Below are 18,434 nucleotides of genomic sequence, written 5' to 3' on the forward strand. Positions count from 1 at the left end.
GGTAATAAGTGGGTTAATAAATAAATACATGAATAAATATATAAATAAATAAGCGTGTTGCTGAAATATATTTATATATATATATATATATATATATGTGTATACACACATATATATACATACACATACATACATATATATAAGCATATACATACATATAGATGTACATGCATGCATACGGTAGGTCTTAACACAGCCATTTTTTTGTTAAAGAGCCTGACAGCTGATGGGAGGAAGGATCTGCGGAAGCACTCCTTCCTGCAATGAGGGTGCGGCAGTCTATTGCTGAAAGAGCTTCGGAGAGACTCCACAGACTCATGCAGGGGGTGGGAGGTGCTGTCCATGATGGACATCATCCTGGTCAGCATCCTCCGCTCTCCCACTTCCTCCACAGAGTCCAAAGGACAGCCCAGAACAGAGCTGGCCCTCCTGACCAGCTTATTCAGCCTGTTCCTGTCCCTCTCCGTGCTACCGCATCCCCAACTGACCACTGCATAAAACACTATAGATGCCACCACAGTGTCGTAGAAAGTCCTCAGCAGTGTCCTGCACACTCCAAAGGACCGTAGACTCCTCAGTAGGTAGAGGCGGCTCTGGCCCGTTTATTGACCAAATACTTATTTTCCACCATGATTTGCAAATAAATTCTTTAAAAATCAAACAATGTGATTTTCTGTTTTTTTTTTCCACATTCCGTCTCTCATCGTTGAGGTTTACCCATGTTGACAATTACAGGCCTCTCTAATCTTTTCAAGTAGGATAACTTGCACAATTGGTGGTTGACTAAATACTTATTTGCCCCACTGTATGTCCCATCTGGACTCTGGATTCTCCAGGAGACCAAATTTCCATGGAGGAGAAAGTCCAGGCATTACTGTCCAATAGGAGATAAGCTGAAGATGGTGGGTGGATGGGACAGGTGTCTCAGGAGGTGAGGCAGGCTCTTTGCTGCTACCAGTTACCAAATTGGATTGGATTGGATTGGATAACTTTATTCATCCCGTATTCGGGAAATTTCATTGTGGCAGTAGCAAGAGGGTGATTAGACAGAACAATAAAGCAAAAGCACAAAGTACAAAGCAAATCAAAGTAAATGGGATCATTGAGAATCACCAAATCAAATCATTAAGACAGAAAAGCAGCAAAAACACAAAACGAGCAAGAGTGGAGGGAGCTACTGCTGCCGGCTTCCACTTGAACGGTGCCATCTTGGTTGCGGTAGCTAAAACGGATATAGACTCCAAAAGACGTTGTAAAGTTGGAAAAAAACTGGAACCACACACAGGAAGTCTTCCACAAGATGGGGAACTTCTGCAGACTGGGACCGAGGTAGAGAATATGCAGAGTCACTCTTCCAAGCTTTTCCGCAGAGTCTCTCTTCCAAGCTTTTCCGCAGAGTCTCTCTTCCAAGCTTTTCCGCACAGTTCTTCAGTAGTCTGGAGCTGAAGACAACAGTAGCAGAGTAGAGCCCCTCAGCTCCGTTGCTGGCAAGCGACGACAGCTCTTCCATCTTATCCCATGATGGAATGGTTGGTAAGAAGCGTTGCCTCTTCTCCCGGCACTTTTGTCCAGCTCCGAATCTCTGGCGGCACCAAGGTGTTGTTCTTTTCTGCTGCGTATTGTAACAGCCAGTCCCATGTGTGTGACAGCGTAGACATGGCTGAATGGTTCCAAATAAGAAGTAGCCAAAAGAAGCCAGGCTCACAGAACAAAGAAAGTTGTAAAAAGTATAAAGTACAAAGTAAAGTAAATAGGAATGTATTAAGCAATACTAAAATGTAATTTAAAAAAGATAGAATGGCTGTAAAACACGAAAAACAAGAATGGACAGAGCTACTGCCACTGGCTTCTGCATGACGGCGCCATCTTGGAAAAAAAAATATATACATAGTTTTGTTCACAGTGGAACACTAATTTAGGTGTCAAAACTAAAAGCTTTACAAGAAAATTGCCAGAAGTACTGGGTAGAACTATAATATTGATGAAAAAAACACTTACCAGTCTTGGTTTCATCAGAGCGGGAAGGAACTGTGTGAGGAAATACGCCCGTCGAAAAATACTGTGAGGATAAGATAATAAATTAAGGAGTTATTTAACATTGTGAAAAGTAAGGCAATTTAAAAGGCTGGACTTAACTTCTAATATTATAGTGACAAATTTGCTGATGAATTGATGTAGAGTACCTGGCCTCCATGACAACGGAAGAGATTTTCCCCGTAATCTCAAAAAGAGATGAAGCTCTTTCCACATCCTGTGCAGTCTGGAACTACGGTCCACATACAAAGAAAATATGGGGCAACAATTTACTAAACATCCAGATTATACAGGCGGTCATCCGTTTATGAATGTTTGGACATATGATAGTCTAATACAGTTGTACCTCTTCTTACGAATGTCTGTAGGTACAGAATTTTTAGCTTTTTATATGCAAATGAGTACCTGAAGATACGAAAACAAGATCCAAGTTACGAAATTTCTCCCAAACGTCAATACATTTCCCACATCCGTTATTTTATTTTGAAATTGTCACAGATGCATTGATTCTCACTTTATAATCTCGCTACAATTTACTGTACTCTCATTGGCTGTCTCACATCAACCACTATCCATGTTTCAAGATTCTCTTGTGTATTTTTTAACGCTGTTTGTCATCACAGCGTTCCAACGGTGTTTTTTGTGTCCCCCCCAAGTGTGGTAAAAGCAGGTTCTTCTGTTTGAATTATCATGCCTCCCAAGAAAATTACGAGTGCGAATGAAAAGAAGAAGCGGGCCCTTTTGTGGAATAAGTCTTGGGGTACACAGGGATCAGTGGTGGGTCCAATGCTCTTCAGTCTTTACATAAATGATCTGTCAAGCTGTTCTCCTTCAATTGTCACCTGCCAAATGTATGCTGATGATGCCATTCTATACGTCCACGCGAAAGACAAAAAACATGGAACCCAAAGATGCAATTACGAGCGTGAATAACTGGCTTGAAAAATCCTAACTAAACTTTAACATGTTACGTCTTTGGCTAAGTCGAGCATGGAACGTACAAGTAGGACCCAAATGCAGGGAAGCAGGCAATGGACAAGGATGTGGGGTATTCTAACAAAACTTTAATTACTAAAGGCAGGTAGAAAATAACAAGGACTTACAAATTAAAGAACAAAATCAAACCTGACATGAAAGACATGGGGTAACGAAGAACTTGATATGGAGACGTGGCATGGTACAAACAAAGAAATCAGAAAAAGACTAACAAACACACAGGGAATAAATAGACAAAAAAGGGCTGATTATCAATAACGAGCAGCCGGTCACAAGAAGAAGGGAAGCCCGAAGTGTTAGTGTTTGGTGTTTTTTAATATCCGGAAGAGTATCCCACATGTTTCATCAATACCATGGAAGATCAACCATAGACAAATTTAATTTATAAATCACCAAAGAGGAAACAATTTTTGTGAACATAAACACTTGGTTATGATTTGCTAAATTGGACTAAAATATTGTAGAAAGTGGTGACATTTGGAGATTTGGAATGAACGCATATCTGAAATGCTTTATATTTAGGTTTAATGAGTAGACTTTACAATTAGCTACAGCTATATGGTGTACCGGAAATATTTTGTTTATTAAAAATAACTTTTAAGGAACAATTTAACCATTAATATTAAGGTATTGTTTACTCTTTAAATCATGTTTGTCACGATTTTCAAGTCAAAAGTTTATAAAGACAGGTTTCTGGGGACTAAGTTGAATTTTGTTTTATTTGATTTTTTTTGTTTGTTTCAGAATTCTGATTAGTTAAGTAGGCTACCTTCAGTTAAGTTCTTACTTTTTTTCCTTTTTCGCACTTTTTGAATTTCACCAGAAATAACTTTGGATTCAGTTTGCTTTTGTTAACACTTTTACATTTATCCAACTTGATTTGATATGCATTTAACTAAATTGGCCTGACAATTAATGTCTGAAATTGACTGTAAACTGTTTTTGTAATTGATTAAAAAAGGTCTAAAGGAGATGATGAACAAACTACAAAGACAATGTAAAGTTAAATTCTCTAAAAAGCTACTAGAGTGGAGTATTTTTATTGGAAACAAATGGTTTAATGTGTAACAAGATGCTTATTATTGAATGAATTTGGAGTCCTTGATTAGTATGCATTTTAAAGTTACGTGGTTTAATTGCTGTAAGGGCGCAGTTATATAGGCAGGCTTAAAACATGAATCCTTGCGAACATGGGGAGTGTTGGTTCAATTCTATTAAGAAATATAAATTTGTTCATTTGTTTCTGAATGTTAACTGATGTGAATATAACATGTTCACTGGTGAGAAGTAGTGAACTTGCATACGGGGGAAGCCAGTCTGGCTATTTATTAGAGAAAAATGATGAGGGGGAAAAAATGAATGAAACGGTGCCCTGTTACGAAATCAGTTAACGACAAGCCAATTTTTTTCACTGAAGATGCCTTTGATAACGTTACCTGTTTTGAACCTTACAGGGCAGGGTCTGAATCTGGGTGCAGTAAATGAGACATGGTGTTCCCATGTTCCAAGACAAACTGCGCCACTGATTCCACATTTTGACCTATGGTGGTGATGTGGTGCAAATAAATTATATTACTCCTGCCAAAAAGAAACAGGACTACAGTGGTACCTCGTGATACGACAGCTCGTCATACAACATGCTCATGTTACGACAGAATTTTCGATCGAATAATTCGCTCGCGATACAATTAAAATTTCGAGATGCGACGAAGCCAGGTGGCCATGACATGAGAGGCTGTTTATCATTGTAGCGCGTCTTTTTTGCCGCATCTCTTTCGTGTATAACAATATCTACGAGCCCTGAACATTTATTTAGACGAGTTTCGACCAGGAAACGCACAACGCGCATGCACGGGAAAAAAGGGCTTTCTGGGTAATGAAGTATACTCGTGCACACAACACCGATTCTCAGAATAAAACTTCATTACCTACAATCAATGTGTGTAAGCTCGGCTGTTGCATTTCCTTTTCATAAGAACATCAGGGGCACTGGCTCGCAACTCCCTCCCCGCAACAGTATCTCTGGTCGCAACTCTCTCATAGGCGCCGTTCAAAGCGGTTGCGTCCAGAGCTACTACAAAGAGGGAGTTGCGAGCCAGCGCCCCTGATGTTCCCACGAGCAGCGGAGCGATCGCTAATACTATAAGACTACTTCTCGTTGGCAAGTGGTCGTGCGTTATCCTATTGTGAGGACATTTGTGTGCATCATTTTCTGAATATTTTGAAGGGAATACGTAGTACAACAGCAAACAGCCCATCGATAGCGAACGTGAGGGTGGAGGCGTGGCAAACAACTAACCCGGCCAGAATGAAGTTTAAAAAAAAGATAAAAACAAAATTAGAATTCCGTTTTGTGTAAAGTTACATTAAATGTATGTTTGAGTGTCTGTATACAGTCATACCTCGTCATACGACCGCTCGTCATACAACATGCTCGTCTTACGACGGAAATTTCGATCGAATAATTCGCCGAGATACGATCAAAATTTTGTGATGCGACCAAGCCAGGTGGCCATGGCACTGTCTTTTTTGCATCTCTTTCGTGTATAAAATATATCTACGAGCACTGGGCGGACTTTGCATTTCCCCACCCACCCGCTTTTCCTCCCACATTTACATCCCAGGTAAACAATACTATGGCTCGGCAGAGTTTTGCAAAGAAAAGGCGACCGTTGACAATGGACATGAAGCAAGTATTCAACTGCGATGAAAGTGGTCTTTTTTGGAAAAAGATGCCCAGGCGGACATTCATCGTGGCAGAGGAGAAGGCATTACCGGGACACAAACCTATGAAGGAGTGCTTAACGCTAGCGTTGTGTGCTAATGCGAGCGGTGACTGTAAAATTAAGCCGCTACTGGTGTACAATGCGGAGAACCCGCGTGCCTTCAAGACACACAACATAAAGAAAGAGAACCTACAAGTGATATGGCGCGCTAATTCTAAAGCTTGGATTACGCGTCATTTTCAAAACATTTTGAAGGTGAGGCAAGTTCCAAACAACTCTTGATGCGTTTGTTTCGAAGACTTTGGCGGAGCCACCGGGTGGTGTCAACCCGTAGAAAAGATTTAAAAAACTAGAATTCAGTTTTGTTTGAAGTTACATTAAACGTTGAGTGTCTGTATATAGTTATCCAAGTTAATTTAAATTTGTTTGTTCGTTTACGAGTGCGTTGTGGATAAAGTCTCAACGAACACCCCCCCCCCGCCTCCGTGTATGTCACTGTCTCTACCCTCCGCGAAATGTCTAATTTTACTCCTATTAAACACATTTTATTACTATTAAACCACTTGTTATGTATTATTTGTCAATATATGGTGAATTAGAAGAAATAAAACATTTTTTCCAATCCAATATCCTGTTTTTGGTGTTTTTTCAGAGGGTTGGAACGAATTAATTTGTTTTCAATTCATTTCAAATGGGAAACGTCCGCTCGAGTTACGAGAAGCTCGTCATACGATCTCAGTCTCGGAACGGATTACGATCGTATGTCGAGGTACCACTGTATATTAATCCAAGTTAATTTAAATTTGTTTGTTCCGTTTACGAGTGCATTGGCGTGGAAAAAAACGACACGTCACCCGATGGGTCCCTAACCAGGCCTGCAGACCCTCAACCAGAATATGAAGAGGCATTCTGGAGTGGAGTTGTCCGCCTGGACAGACTGGTGGGATAAGACCTTTGGCAAGTGTGAAGAATTGGCCTTGTCTGTGGGGATCTCAGTGGCTGTTTTTGCTACTACTTTGACATTGTGTGGGCGTTGTCTTATCCCCTGCTTACGCATTGTGTTAAGTTGACTTATAACCGTGGCAAATGCGCCTACAAATTCCAAAAAGTGTATCCACTCATTATACAGCCTACTGGTGAGGGCATTGCTGTCCATGACTATGACGAATACGAAAGTGAATTGGACGAGATTGATTTTGTTCTTCCTTTTTCAGACCTGACCTGCAAGTAAGGGGGATTCGGGTAAAGAGCAGACCTTCACATTCCCTCCCGGGTAGAATTATAATTGTCATAAAAATGAGTTATTAAAAATATAGGCATAAGGGTATTAGATTGTTTGCAAATGTATGATCAGAGGGGGAATGTCAGGATTTTATTTCATATTATTATACATTTGCTTGCAACGAAGAATACGCTTTGCTTAACTATTGATCTTGCTCTGCTCATCATTTTTAGTATCATACCTGCTTGCAACGAAGTAAATGCTTTACTCCTGATAGCCTTAGTTGGTCTGAACCAAGAGGAGCAAGAACGGACTGCACTCCTACCTGCCTTTTGCTAATAAACTTTACTCCTGGAAGTCTAAACAAAGAGGTTACATCCGGGAGGCTGACGATGGGAAGAGGTGGAGCGAGCACCCAACTCCAACATGTGGCGTGACAAGCCACCATCTCAGGACGACGAGGGACAACTTTCCTATCCTGCGGTCCCCCCAGGGGACAGACACTGTGCTGCTTTGTTAAAGGTTAGATAAGTTTTGCTGGACACAAGATGGGCATCTATGCATGCCTGATGTGAACTCATCTTTATTTAGTAAATGATATCTTATGCCACCAGTGTTCTCCAACACCCTACCCAGTTTTCCCTTTGCATAGCATCGTCCACAAGCCTTTGGTGATTTCTCATCTCATCTCAACTCATTTTCTGAACCACTTTATCCTCATTAAGGTTGCGGGGGGTGCTGTCTTCGGGCCAGAGGCGGGGGACACCCTGAATCAGGAACTCCATCATATTCCAAAGGCTCCTTGTGAACAAATCTGTCCTTATTATACATTTTATTGTGGAATTAGATCTAATGCATCTATTACGCGTTATAGTATAGGGATTTGCACGGCCGCGGAATGAACCTTGTTACGTAAGCCCCCGCGAGTCGAGGAAAACATCCCGTTTTTGTACGAGCAAGAGTCAGGCTGACCTGTCAAGAAATATCTAGAACAATGTGTTTTCGCCAAAGCGATGATGAAAGAGCGCAGCTGCATCCTATTTTCGTTGATAACGAGCCTATAAGAGACGCAAGTTTTGCGATAAATATTTGAGCCTTGTTCCTGTCTTACTGCTGTCTGAGCGTGCATTTTGTTCAAACTCCAATAATTGGCGACACGGGCAGGTGTTAACAGTTCTGACAATAGTGTGTCTTTTGCTTTGTTGTGTTGTGCCCGTTCTGAAGAAGCTCATGAAAACTGTACCAAAGCAGATGACTACGGTTGCTGTTACCAAAGTGCCAGAGGCACAGCTGGCGCAACTAGTATACGAACAACCTGATCTGTTCCCAAATTCAGATGACTTGGCGGATGGGGACAGCGACTTATAGTCTAAGACGGCAGATGAGGTATGACGGGAATGACACCTAAACAATTTGCACCGGTGACTATTTACCACTAAGGTTGACGGGGGATCAGCTAGCAGATATTAAGAGACACATGTAGTAACTAAACGCTCACTATCAGCTTTATATCGAGAAATTTATCATAGTCCGACTAACATACAATTTCAACAATGACAGTATTTACCAGTTAGAGTTTTGTGCATTATAACATTATCCATATTCACTCTATCTATAACAGTGCAGTAAGGGCAGCCCGGTGGAGCGAGTGGTTAGCGCGTCGGCCTCACAGCTCTGGGTCCTCGGTTCAAATCCAGGTCACGTCCACCTGTGTGGAGTTTGCATGTTCTTCCCGGGCCTGCATGGGTTTCCTCCAGGCACTCCAGTTTCCTCCCACGGTCAGGAGTGGCTCAATTGTCACTCCTGGCTTGCCGTCAGATCAGAGCAGCTGCAGACAATCCTTGTTTGCCTCCTGGTGTGGGTATTTAAGCACCACACAAAGGATGGCTCATTGTCGGATCGTTCCTGCAACTCCTGCATGCGTCCTGCATGCTCCTGTTTTGGTACCAAAGCTTTGTTGATTTGTAGATCCCTGTTGATTTATTAAAGATGTTGTTTTGAGGCTAACTGCCTCGTTCCCCTCCTGCTTCCTGCGCCTGGGTCCTAACCATTCCCGATCGCGCCACGACGATGCAGCGCGATCGTAACAGATCGATCCGACCACAATGGACCCAGCGGGAAGCCACCCACGCTCGCGCCGACGCTCTCGTCAACGCCAGCCATCCATCTCAAAGGCCCCCAACCACATGGATTCAGCAAGAAGCTCCCCAAGATCTTTTGGGGAGTTTATAACGGACAACGACCACGGATCGCGCGCCAAGGGCAGCGACCACAGATCACAGACCGACCACGGATCGCGCGCCAGGGGCAGCGACCACGGATCACGGACCAAGGACAAAAACCACGGATTGCGCGCCAAGGGCAGCGACCACAGACCACGGACGGTAACACCCACATTCCAAAAACATGCATGGTAGCCTGATTGGACACTCTAAATTGCCCCTATGTGTGGGTGTGAGTGTGCATAGTTGTCCGTCTCCTTGTGCCCTGCGATCGGTTGGCCACTGATTTAGGGTGTCCCCCGTCTCTGGCCCGGAGTCAGCTGGGATGGGCTCCAGCACCCCCCGCAACCCTAATGAGGATAAAGCGGTTCAGGAAATGAGATGAGATAACAGTGCAGTGTACATACACAACGACTGGTGCTGCAACAGTAGGATCATTAACACTCACTGTTCCCCTGATTTTGAACTCTTGGCAGTTCGGTGCAGGCCCTTCTATCTACCTAGTGAGCTAACAATTGTCATTGTAATGGCTGTTTACATCCCACCGGATGCTAACGTTAGCACGGCACTTAGCCTCCTGCTAGCGACTGTAAACCAACAGCAGCTTGACCACCCCGATGGAGTCCTTATTGTCGCTGGTGACTTCAACAAAGCATGTTTAAAGACTGTTCTCTCTAAGTATATCCAGCACATGAAGTGTCACACCAGAGGAGATAAAACTCTAGACCATGTTTATTCTAACATCAAACATGCTTATAGAGCCACACCCCTCCCTCACCTTGCTGGATCCGACCATCTCTGCCTGTCCCGCAACCCCTCATACAACTGTACAGACACTGTCACTATTAATTAACTTATACGGGGTTTTCCTAACCAAAAACCCTGGATGACCAGTGAGACACAGGCACTCATTAAATGCCGTAACACCGCCTTCAGGTCAGGGGACAAGTTACAATACAGCGCGGCCAGAGCGGACCTGAAGAGAGGCATTAAAAAGGTCAAGGCAGCATATACAAAGAAAATTAAGGAGCACTTCACAGAAAATAACACAAGATGTGGCAGGGTAAATGACACATTAACAATTACAATGACAATAATAAGGTGTGTGTTAACGCAAATGCCTCACTAGCAGAGGAACTGAACTGTTTCTTTGCTCGCTTAGAGACTGACAAATCGGATTCAGTCTCAACACATTCACCACCTTGCAGCAGTACACTGAAGCTTCAGGAACATGAAGTGAGACAGGTACTGCAGACTGTGAACACCAGGAAGGCTGCTGGCCCTGACAGAGTATCTGGAAAGGTGCTCAAAGCCTGTGCTGACCAGCTGACTGGGGTTTTCACAAAGATTTTCAATTGTTCCCTGCAACAATCCATCATCCCATCCTGCCTGAAATCTGCCACCATTATCCCTGTCCCTAAAAAGCCAACCATTGACAGCCTGAATGATTATAGGCCTGTTGCACTTACGCCTGTGATCATGAAGTGCTTTGAAAAGTTGGTCGCCCGCCACATCAGGGATACAATCCCTCCCTCAGTTGACCCTCACCAGTTTGCTTATAGAGCAAACAGGTCCATTGAGGACGCCATCGCCGTAGCTCTACACACAGCACTGAGCCACCTTGAGCACCATGGGAACTATGTGAGAATGCTTTTCATTGACTATAGCTCAGCCTTCAACACTATAATACCGGACATTCTGGCTGACAAACTCTCCCACCTTGGACTATCCTCTTCCATCTGCTTCTTAACCAACCGTCCACAAACTGTTAGACTTGGTCCGCACCTCTCTTCCTCCATTACACTGAGCACTGGCTACCCTCAAGGCTGTGTACTGAGTCATCTTCTATACTCCATGTACACATGCTAATGAACCTGGATTAGCACGACACACAATCTTTTCTGTGGAATAACACAATGTGCAATATTTTAGAATTTACCTCGCCAGGACGTGACTTTTTATATTTCTATATTACTAATTTATGTTTTTACTGGGAAAACGCACTTTGTGGAGTAGCACCACCAATTTCGTTATACGCAGCTGTGTATGATGACAATAAAGGCTTTTGATTTGATTTGAAAGAGTAATCGGATCCCTCCTGGAAGAGTTTTCCTGTGGGACGAGCCATTCACTGAGGGACACCGTGAGAGCATCGTGGAACCGGGGAAGAGGTGGTGCGAGCGCCGAACTCCTGCATGTGGCGTGCCAAGCCACCATCTCAAGACGACGAGGGACGACTTTCCTTACCTGGGGTCCCTCCAGCGGAAACTGATCATCGGCGGGTGATTGCAAAAAAGGGACCTGGGGTCCCTCCAGCGGAAACTGATCATCGGCGGGTGATTGCAGAAAAGGGACCTGGGGACCCCAGATACAGTTCTTACAGAAGCACAATAATTGTCTGGGCGGTAATAAAAGCGGAAACATCGCCCCTGCTACATTCGTCAGGACCGGCTTGCATCGGAAGTCCAAAGAACTGAACTGTGTGATCTGTTCGAATGTTGGAACTGTACTAATGTATTTGTAGTTAAAAACTCCAAAGGGAGGGAATATTGTGGAATTAGATCTAATGCATCTATTATGCGTTATAGTACAGTCATACCTCGTCATACAATATTCTCGTGTTACGACAGAAATTTCGATCGAATAATTCGCCCGAGATGCGATCAAAATTTCGTGATGCGACCAAGCCAGGTGGCCATGGCACTGTCTTTTTTGCATCTCTTTCGTCTATAAAATATATCTACGAGCACTGGGCGGACTTTGCATTTCCACACCCGTTTTTCCCCCCCACTTTGGTCTACATTTACATACCAGGTAAACAACAATGGATCGGCAGAGTTTTGCAAAGAAAAGATCTGGAATATACACTCGGTAATCAGACACGGGGAAGCGGCAAGTTCCAAACAACTCTTGATGCGTTCGTTTTGAAGGCTCCGGCGGAACGTCGGGGTGGGGTGAACCCGTTAAAAAGGTAAAAAAAAGATTAAAACAAAATTAGAATTCAGTTTTGTGTGAAGTTACATTAAACGTTGAGTGTCTGTATATATTAATCCAAGTTCATTTAAATTTGTTTGTTCGTTTACGAGTGCCGTGGATAAAGTCCCCCCCGAACACCTCCCCCGCCTCCGTGTGTATGTCGCTGTCTATATCCCCTGCGAAATGCGTCTAATTTTACTTCTATTAAACACATTTTATTACTATTAAACCACTCATTATTTATTACTTTGTCAATACATGGCGAATTAGAAGAAATAAAACATGTTTTACACGAGTGTGTCGTTGCCGTGGATAAAGTCCCCCCAACACCTCCCCCCGCCTCCGTGTGTATGTCGCTGTCTATATCCCCGGCGAAATGCGTCTAATTGTACTTCTATTAAACACATTTTATTACTATTAAACCACTCGTTATTTATTACTTTGTCAATATATGGCGAATTAGAAGAAATAAAACATTTTTTCCAATCCAATATTCTGTTTTTGGTGTTTTTTCAGAGGGTTGGAACGAATTAATTTGTTTTCCATTCATTTCAATGGGAAACGTCCGCTCGAGTTACGAGAATCTCGTCATACGATCTCAGTCTCGGAACGGATTACGATCGTATGTCGAGGTACCACTGTATAGAGATTTGTACGGCCGCCAGTTGAACCCTGTTACGTAAGCCTTCTGTGTTTGTACGAGCAAGAGTCAGGCTGACCTGCCAAGAAAGATCTAGAACAAAGTGTTTTCCCCAAAACGATGACAAAAGAGTGCAGCAGCATCTTGTTTTCGTTGATAACGAGGCTATAAAAGACGCGAGCTTTGCAATAAAGATTTGAGTCTTGCTCCCGTCTTACTGCTGTCTGAGGGTGCATTTTGTTCAAACTCCAATGATGTCACATTTGGTAAAGGTCCTGCGAAATGGTGACCATGTCGAAGAAAGGATGACTGCACTATTGCAATTTTACAGCTAGAAATGATTTTATAATTATTCCTTCCAAAACAATGAATCAAGCATCACCCACTTTTCTCCAGCAATTCCGGGTGTGATATCAAAAATATATTTTAATTTTTTGCCTAACTTGCTGGTGAGGCACTACTTACTAATGACATAACGTTCTGGTGGTAACAACACCATAGAAATCCCATCGATAGCAGGGTAGCAGAGTGCAAAATCTGCAGTTTATTATGGGTTTGACATCTTTTTGGAGATTGTTTTATTGGGTGGCAAAGGCACGTTAAGCCTTTGTTTCATGGAGCTGTGTCAAAAAATTGTATGCTATCAATTTAAAGGCACTTGTTAAAACATTTCAGAGCACATTTACTCCTCAAGATGTAATGTACCTTGACTGATGCATCTTCAGCACAAGAAACAATCTCATCCAGACCCATCTTCTGCAACGATTCCTGAAAAAGTAGACATATATTCACAACCAAATCTAACATCTATGTGGTCTAAAACAAATGACTGAAGAATAGTGAGGAACACAAAAGTATTATTTTTCGTTAAATTTACCTTAAGATCAGCAAGTCTTGTCTTGGCCAGGGAGACATACTCTTTCAGAAGGCTATGGTACTTCATAGGCACATATGGAGGGTGGAGGATGTGTATCTTGTATGTGGAAATTAAGATGTTTTTTGTTGTTAATATTAAGTTTAACAATCTGTATTGAACTCATGAAAATTGGCTGTTCAGGTGAATAATAGTCGTATGAGAAATTTGGGACCCTTGATCATTTTCAAGATTTTCCTTTATAAATCATCGGTTGTTTGGTTCAGCAATTTCAGTTAAATATATCATATAGCAGACAAACAGTGATATTTAAGAAGTGAAATGAAAATTATAGGATGTACAGAAAGTGTCCAATAATTAATTAAACAAAAGCACATTTGGGAACCCCAAACAAAAAAATTACACCAATATTTAGTAGATCCTCCTTTTGCAGAAATAACAGCTTCTAAACGCTAGAGTCTGGATTTTGGTTGAAGGTCTTTTTTACCATTCTTCTTTACAAAACATCTCCAGTTCAGTCAGGTTTGATGGTTGCTTTCCAAGCATGGACAATACGCTTTAAATCACACCAGAAATATTCAGGTCTGGAAGTGAGATGGCCATTCTAGAATATTGTACTTGTTGCTCTGCATCACTGCCTTAGTACAGTAGTTCTTAATCTTGGTTTGATCGAACCATAAGGGTTCGGTGAGTCGGTCTCAGGGGTCCGGGGGAGCCTCTGCCACGGAGGCCAAGACAGATCGACAAATCATGTCTATACACGATAACATGCCTGGCTTGACCATCACTGGTGCAGATGATCACATAACATTGTTTGGCCAATCAGTGCTGTGACGAATTGAAGTATTTTGAATTTGGAAGGAAAAAAAATCATTTTATTTTACACTAAAGTAGGGTTCCATGAATGCGCATTTGAAACTGGTGGGGTATGGAAGCTCCAACAAGGTTAAGAACCACTGCCTTAGTAGAATGTGAGCAATGTTTAGGTTTGTTGCCTTGTTAAATTATCCCGCCCCGGCGCAATTTCAACTTTGTCACTGATTCTTACATATTGTTAGTAAGTATCTGCTGATACTGACTGGAATCCATGCGACCTTCAACTTTAACAAGATTGGCAGTACAGTGGTACCTCAATGCCCCGACATACGAGCAATTTGAGAGATGAGAAAAAACTCGGGCAAATATTTATCTTGAAATACGAGACAAATTTTGATATACGAGCATACAGCGGACGCGAGAGGCTGCTCATAAGAACATCATGGACACTGTCACCGTTATTCAGTGCGAATGGCATATATACTACTTCTCGTTGACAAGTGGTCGTGCGTTATCCTATTGTGAGAACATTTGTGTGCATCATTTTTGGAATATTTTGAAGGGAATACAAAAGCAAACAGCCCTCGATAGGTTGCATCTGAAAGTCAGGGTGGAGGTGGGGCAAATAGAGCCAACCTGGGAGAAGAAAGGTATAAAAAACAAAAAAACAAAATTAGAATTAAGTTTAGTGTAAAGTTACATTAAATTAATTATTGAATGTGTCTGCATCGTAATAAATTTGTTTATGTTACGAACGCGTTGCCGTGCAAAAGGTCTCCCCGCCCCCTTTCCCCCTCTCTCTCTGTCCGCCTCGCTTCCCTCTGCGAAATCTGTCCAATTTTAGTACTATTAAACACATTTTAGTACTATTAAACCACTCGTTATTTGTTACTTTGTTAATAGATGGCAAATTTGAACAAATATAAATGTTTTTCCAATCCAATATCCCCTTTTGGGTGTTTTTTCAGAGAGTTGGAATGAATTAATTTTTTTTTAGTTCATTTCTATGGGAAATGTTCATTTGAGTTACGGGTAAATTGATATACGAGCTAAGTCCCAAAACGAATTAAGCGTGTATCTCGAGGTACCACTGTAAATGCACTGGCCGCACAGCCCCACAGCTTGACGGAACCACCACCTAATGTTACTGTGGCTAGAAAGTGTTTGTCTTGGAATGGTGTGTTCTTCTTCCGCCATGCATACCGCCCCTTGTTTTTTCCAAATAACTCAATTTCAGTTTCATTAATCCACAGCACGTTATTCCAAAATGAATGTGGCTTGTCCAAATGTTCTTTAGCATACCTCAAGCGACTCTGTGGCATGTGCGCAGAAAAGGCTTCTGCCGCATTACTCTCCCAGCATCTCCTTGTGCAGTGTGCTGAATAGTTGAATGATGCACAGTGACACCATGTGCACCAAGATCAAGTCGTAGGTCTTTGGAGCTGGTCTGTTGGTTGAGTTTGACTGTTCTCACCATCTTCCACCTCTATTTTCTTGACCTTCTACTCCAGGCCTTACTATAACGGTGCCAGTGGTCTTCTATGTCCTCAATCTCTTTCTCAGAGTAGAAACTGACACCTGAAATCTCTGAGCTAGCTTTTAGTATCCTTCCGCTAAACCATGGGTCTCAAACTCAATTTACCTGGGGGCCGCTAGAGGCCAAGTCTGGGTGAGACTGGGCCGCATCAGGATTTCCACAAGAAAAGCGCTGATAAAACATTCCAACGTTATCAAATATCTTTATTTTTTTACAAAAAATAATGAATTAGATAAATTAACTTAAAGATGAATTAAAAAATCAATCAATCAGTAATACAAAAATAAAATAATAATAATGAGATATACACTGGCTGCCAAAGTAGAGAAAATGAATTATTTTTATTCCGTTTCAAATGTCTGTATTAACAGATCTTTAACCTTTAACTTTCTGAACTTGAATGGAACATTGAATATGAAATATTCTGAACACGGCTTCTCTTGCCTACTCCTTGCTGCTAGAGACCTGGCATAGCTGAGTCACATTTGGCTTGAGGGAGGAAGCAGTGGAGACCCTCAGTAGAGCTTGAAGATGCTCATCAGTAAGTCTGGACCTGTACTTGGACTTATTGAAGTTCAGGGTGGAGAAGAGCTTCTCACACAAGTATGTGCTCCCAAAAAGGCACATGGTCCGCTTGAACATTCGGGAAAGTTCAGGGAAGCTGGGGGTCAACTCTCTCACCTCCCTGAACTTGGCTTTGAGTGCAGAGTTGCACTGCAGGTCAATGAGCTCCATTTGGCTTTGTGTGTCTTGAAGTCTGCAAATCTGTGATCAAATTCCTCCTGTAGCTTCGAAATGGCCTCAACATACTTCTCACCACTGAATGGTGTGCCTGCATCCACGAGAGCCTTGCATGCTGGGAAATGGCAAAGGTTTGCCTGAGAAAGCTGGGCTTTCCATAACACAAGTTTAGTGCAGAATGCTCTCACGTTGTCATAGGCAGCACTGACAAGTTGCCCATGGCCTTGTAGCTTCTTGTTCAGTACATTAAGCTCATGTGTGATATCAACAAGAAAAGCCAAGTCCATGAGCCATTTGGGATCACTTAGCACAGGAACAGCAACCCCGTCTATCTCCATGAAGTCTTTTACTTCTGCTCTCAACTCAAAAAATCTCAAAAACGTTTCCCCTGCTGAGCCAACGTACCTCAGTGAAGTAGAGCACATCCCCATATTCTGACTCCATTTCCTCTAAAAAAGCACGGAACCTTCTGTGCTTTAAGCCCCTGGATCTGATTTGGTTGACGCATTTCACAACGACAGACATCACATTGTCAAACTTCAGGCATCTGCTGCAAAGGGCCTGCTGATGTATAATGCAGTGCAGAGCTATGGCCTCCTCCACACTCTCCTCTTCCAGTTTTTTTTTAACAAGTGCTACCAGTCCATTCTTCCTCCCTGTCATTGATGGGGCTCCATCGGTTGTTATTCCAACAAAGCTCTTCCATGGCAAACTGGCATTCTTAATGGCATCACACAGCTGGTGAAATATTTCCTTCGTGGTGGTCTGGCCATGCATTGGAATTACTGTGAGCAACTCCTCCATTACTTTAAAATTGTCATCAACACCACGGATATATATTGCGAGCTGGGCAGTGTCTGTGATGTCTGTGGTCTCATCAAGAGCCACTTTTCTTGAAACTGTCTGTGCTCATCAACGACCTTTCTCTTCACGCCAGGCTTTGAAAGAGACATCTCTGGGGCTCTGTAATATGTTTTTCCACTTGGAATGAGTCTCGGGTTGATCTTTCACGTTCAGTCGCGCGGGTTTGTGGAGCATGCGCACTTTCGCTCTCCGTTTCTCCGTTTCGCTCGCGAAGATGGCTACACTGACACAGGCTGGATCACGGATCATAGCGCCTCATTCAGTTGTATGCTGAGAGCAGCGGAGGAGTGTGCGCGACGAGCGGAGTGATCGGCTTCACGGCTTCTCCTCCGCCCAGCTGATTGGAGGAATGAATGAGTGAGTGAGGCACTGGACAGCCCGGCCGATGTCCCGCCCTCCAGAGCCGTATACCTCACCGTGATTGGTTCATTCAGCTCCGAACACAACAAGTGTCATTCATATCAATCTTACGGGCCGCACGAACATTAATCTTTCATATTAAGACGGGGGCCGCAAATTATCGTCCCGAGGGCCGCAGTTGGCCCGCGGGCCGCGAGTTTGAGACCCCTGCGCTAAACCATGTATTCCTTGTGCAACCATGTCGGGTCATTTGACAGTTGTTTTGTGGCTACCGCGTTGGCACTCTTTAGAGAAGACGCAAAGAGGAGAACAACTTGTAACCAATGTTCCCTCTAATTTTTCGTTGGTCTGGGCAGAAAGACAACCTCCCTGAGCGCACTGAGTACCAGTGTGAGCGACATCATCGGTACTCGGATGATTCGCCTA

General features: G+C 42.9%; 1 protein-coding gene across 14 annotated transcripts in view; it reads right to left on the reverse strand.

The window, feature by feature from the left end:
- Positions 1 to 18,434, reverse strand: part of fanca (FA complementation group A) — a 166,485-nt gene that overhangs the window by 96,753 nt on the left and 51,298 nt on the right. For all 14 annotated transcript variants that reach the window (XR_013299496.1, XR_013299498.1, XR_013299497.1 and 11 more), the window contains 4 exons: positions 13,694 to 13,789; positions 13,522 to 13,584; positions 2,184 to 2,266; positions 1,999 to 2,059 (listed from right to left, as the gene is read on the reverse strand). Coding sequence is in view for 8 of the 14 variants with exons in the window: in XM_077595441.1 (XP_077451567.1) it covers positions 1,999 to 2,059; positions 2,184 to 2,266; positions 13,522 to 13,584; positions 13,694 to 13,789 (303 nt within the window). In the remaining 6 variants the exon portion in view is untranslated. The remainder of the gene's footprint in view (positions 1 to 1,998; positions 2,060 to 2,183; positions 2,267 to 13,521; positions 13,585 to 13,693; positions 13,790 to 18,434) is intronic.

This window comes from Stigmatopora argus, chromosome 3 (genome assembly GCF_051989625.1).
Source record: "Stigmatopora argus isolate UIUO_Sarg chromosome 3, RoL_Sarg_1.0, whole genome shotgun sequence".
NCBI classification, from domain to species: domain Eukaryota; kingdom Metazoa; phylum Chordata; class Actinopteri; order Syngnathiformes; family Syngnathidae; genus Stigmatopora; species Stigmatopora argus.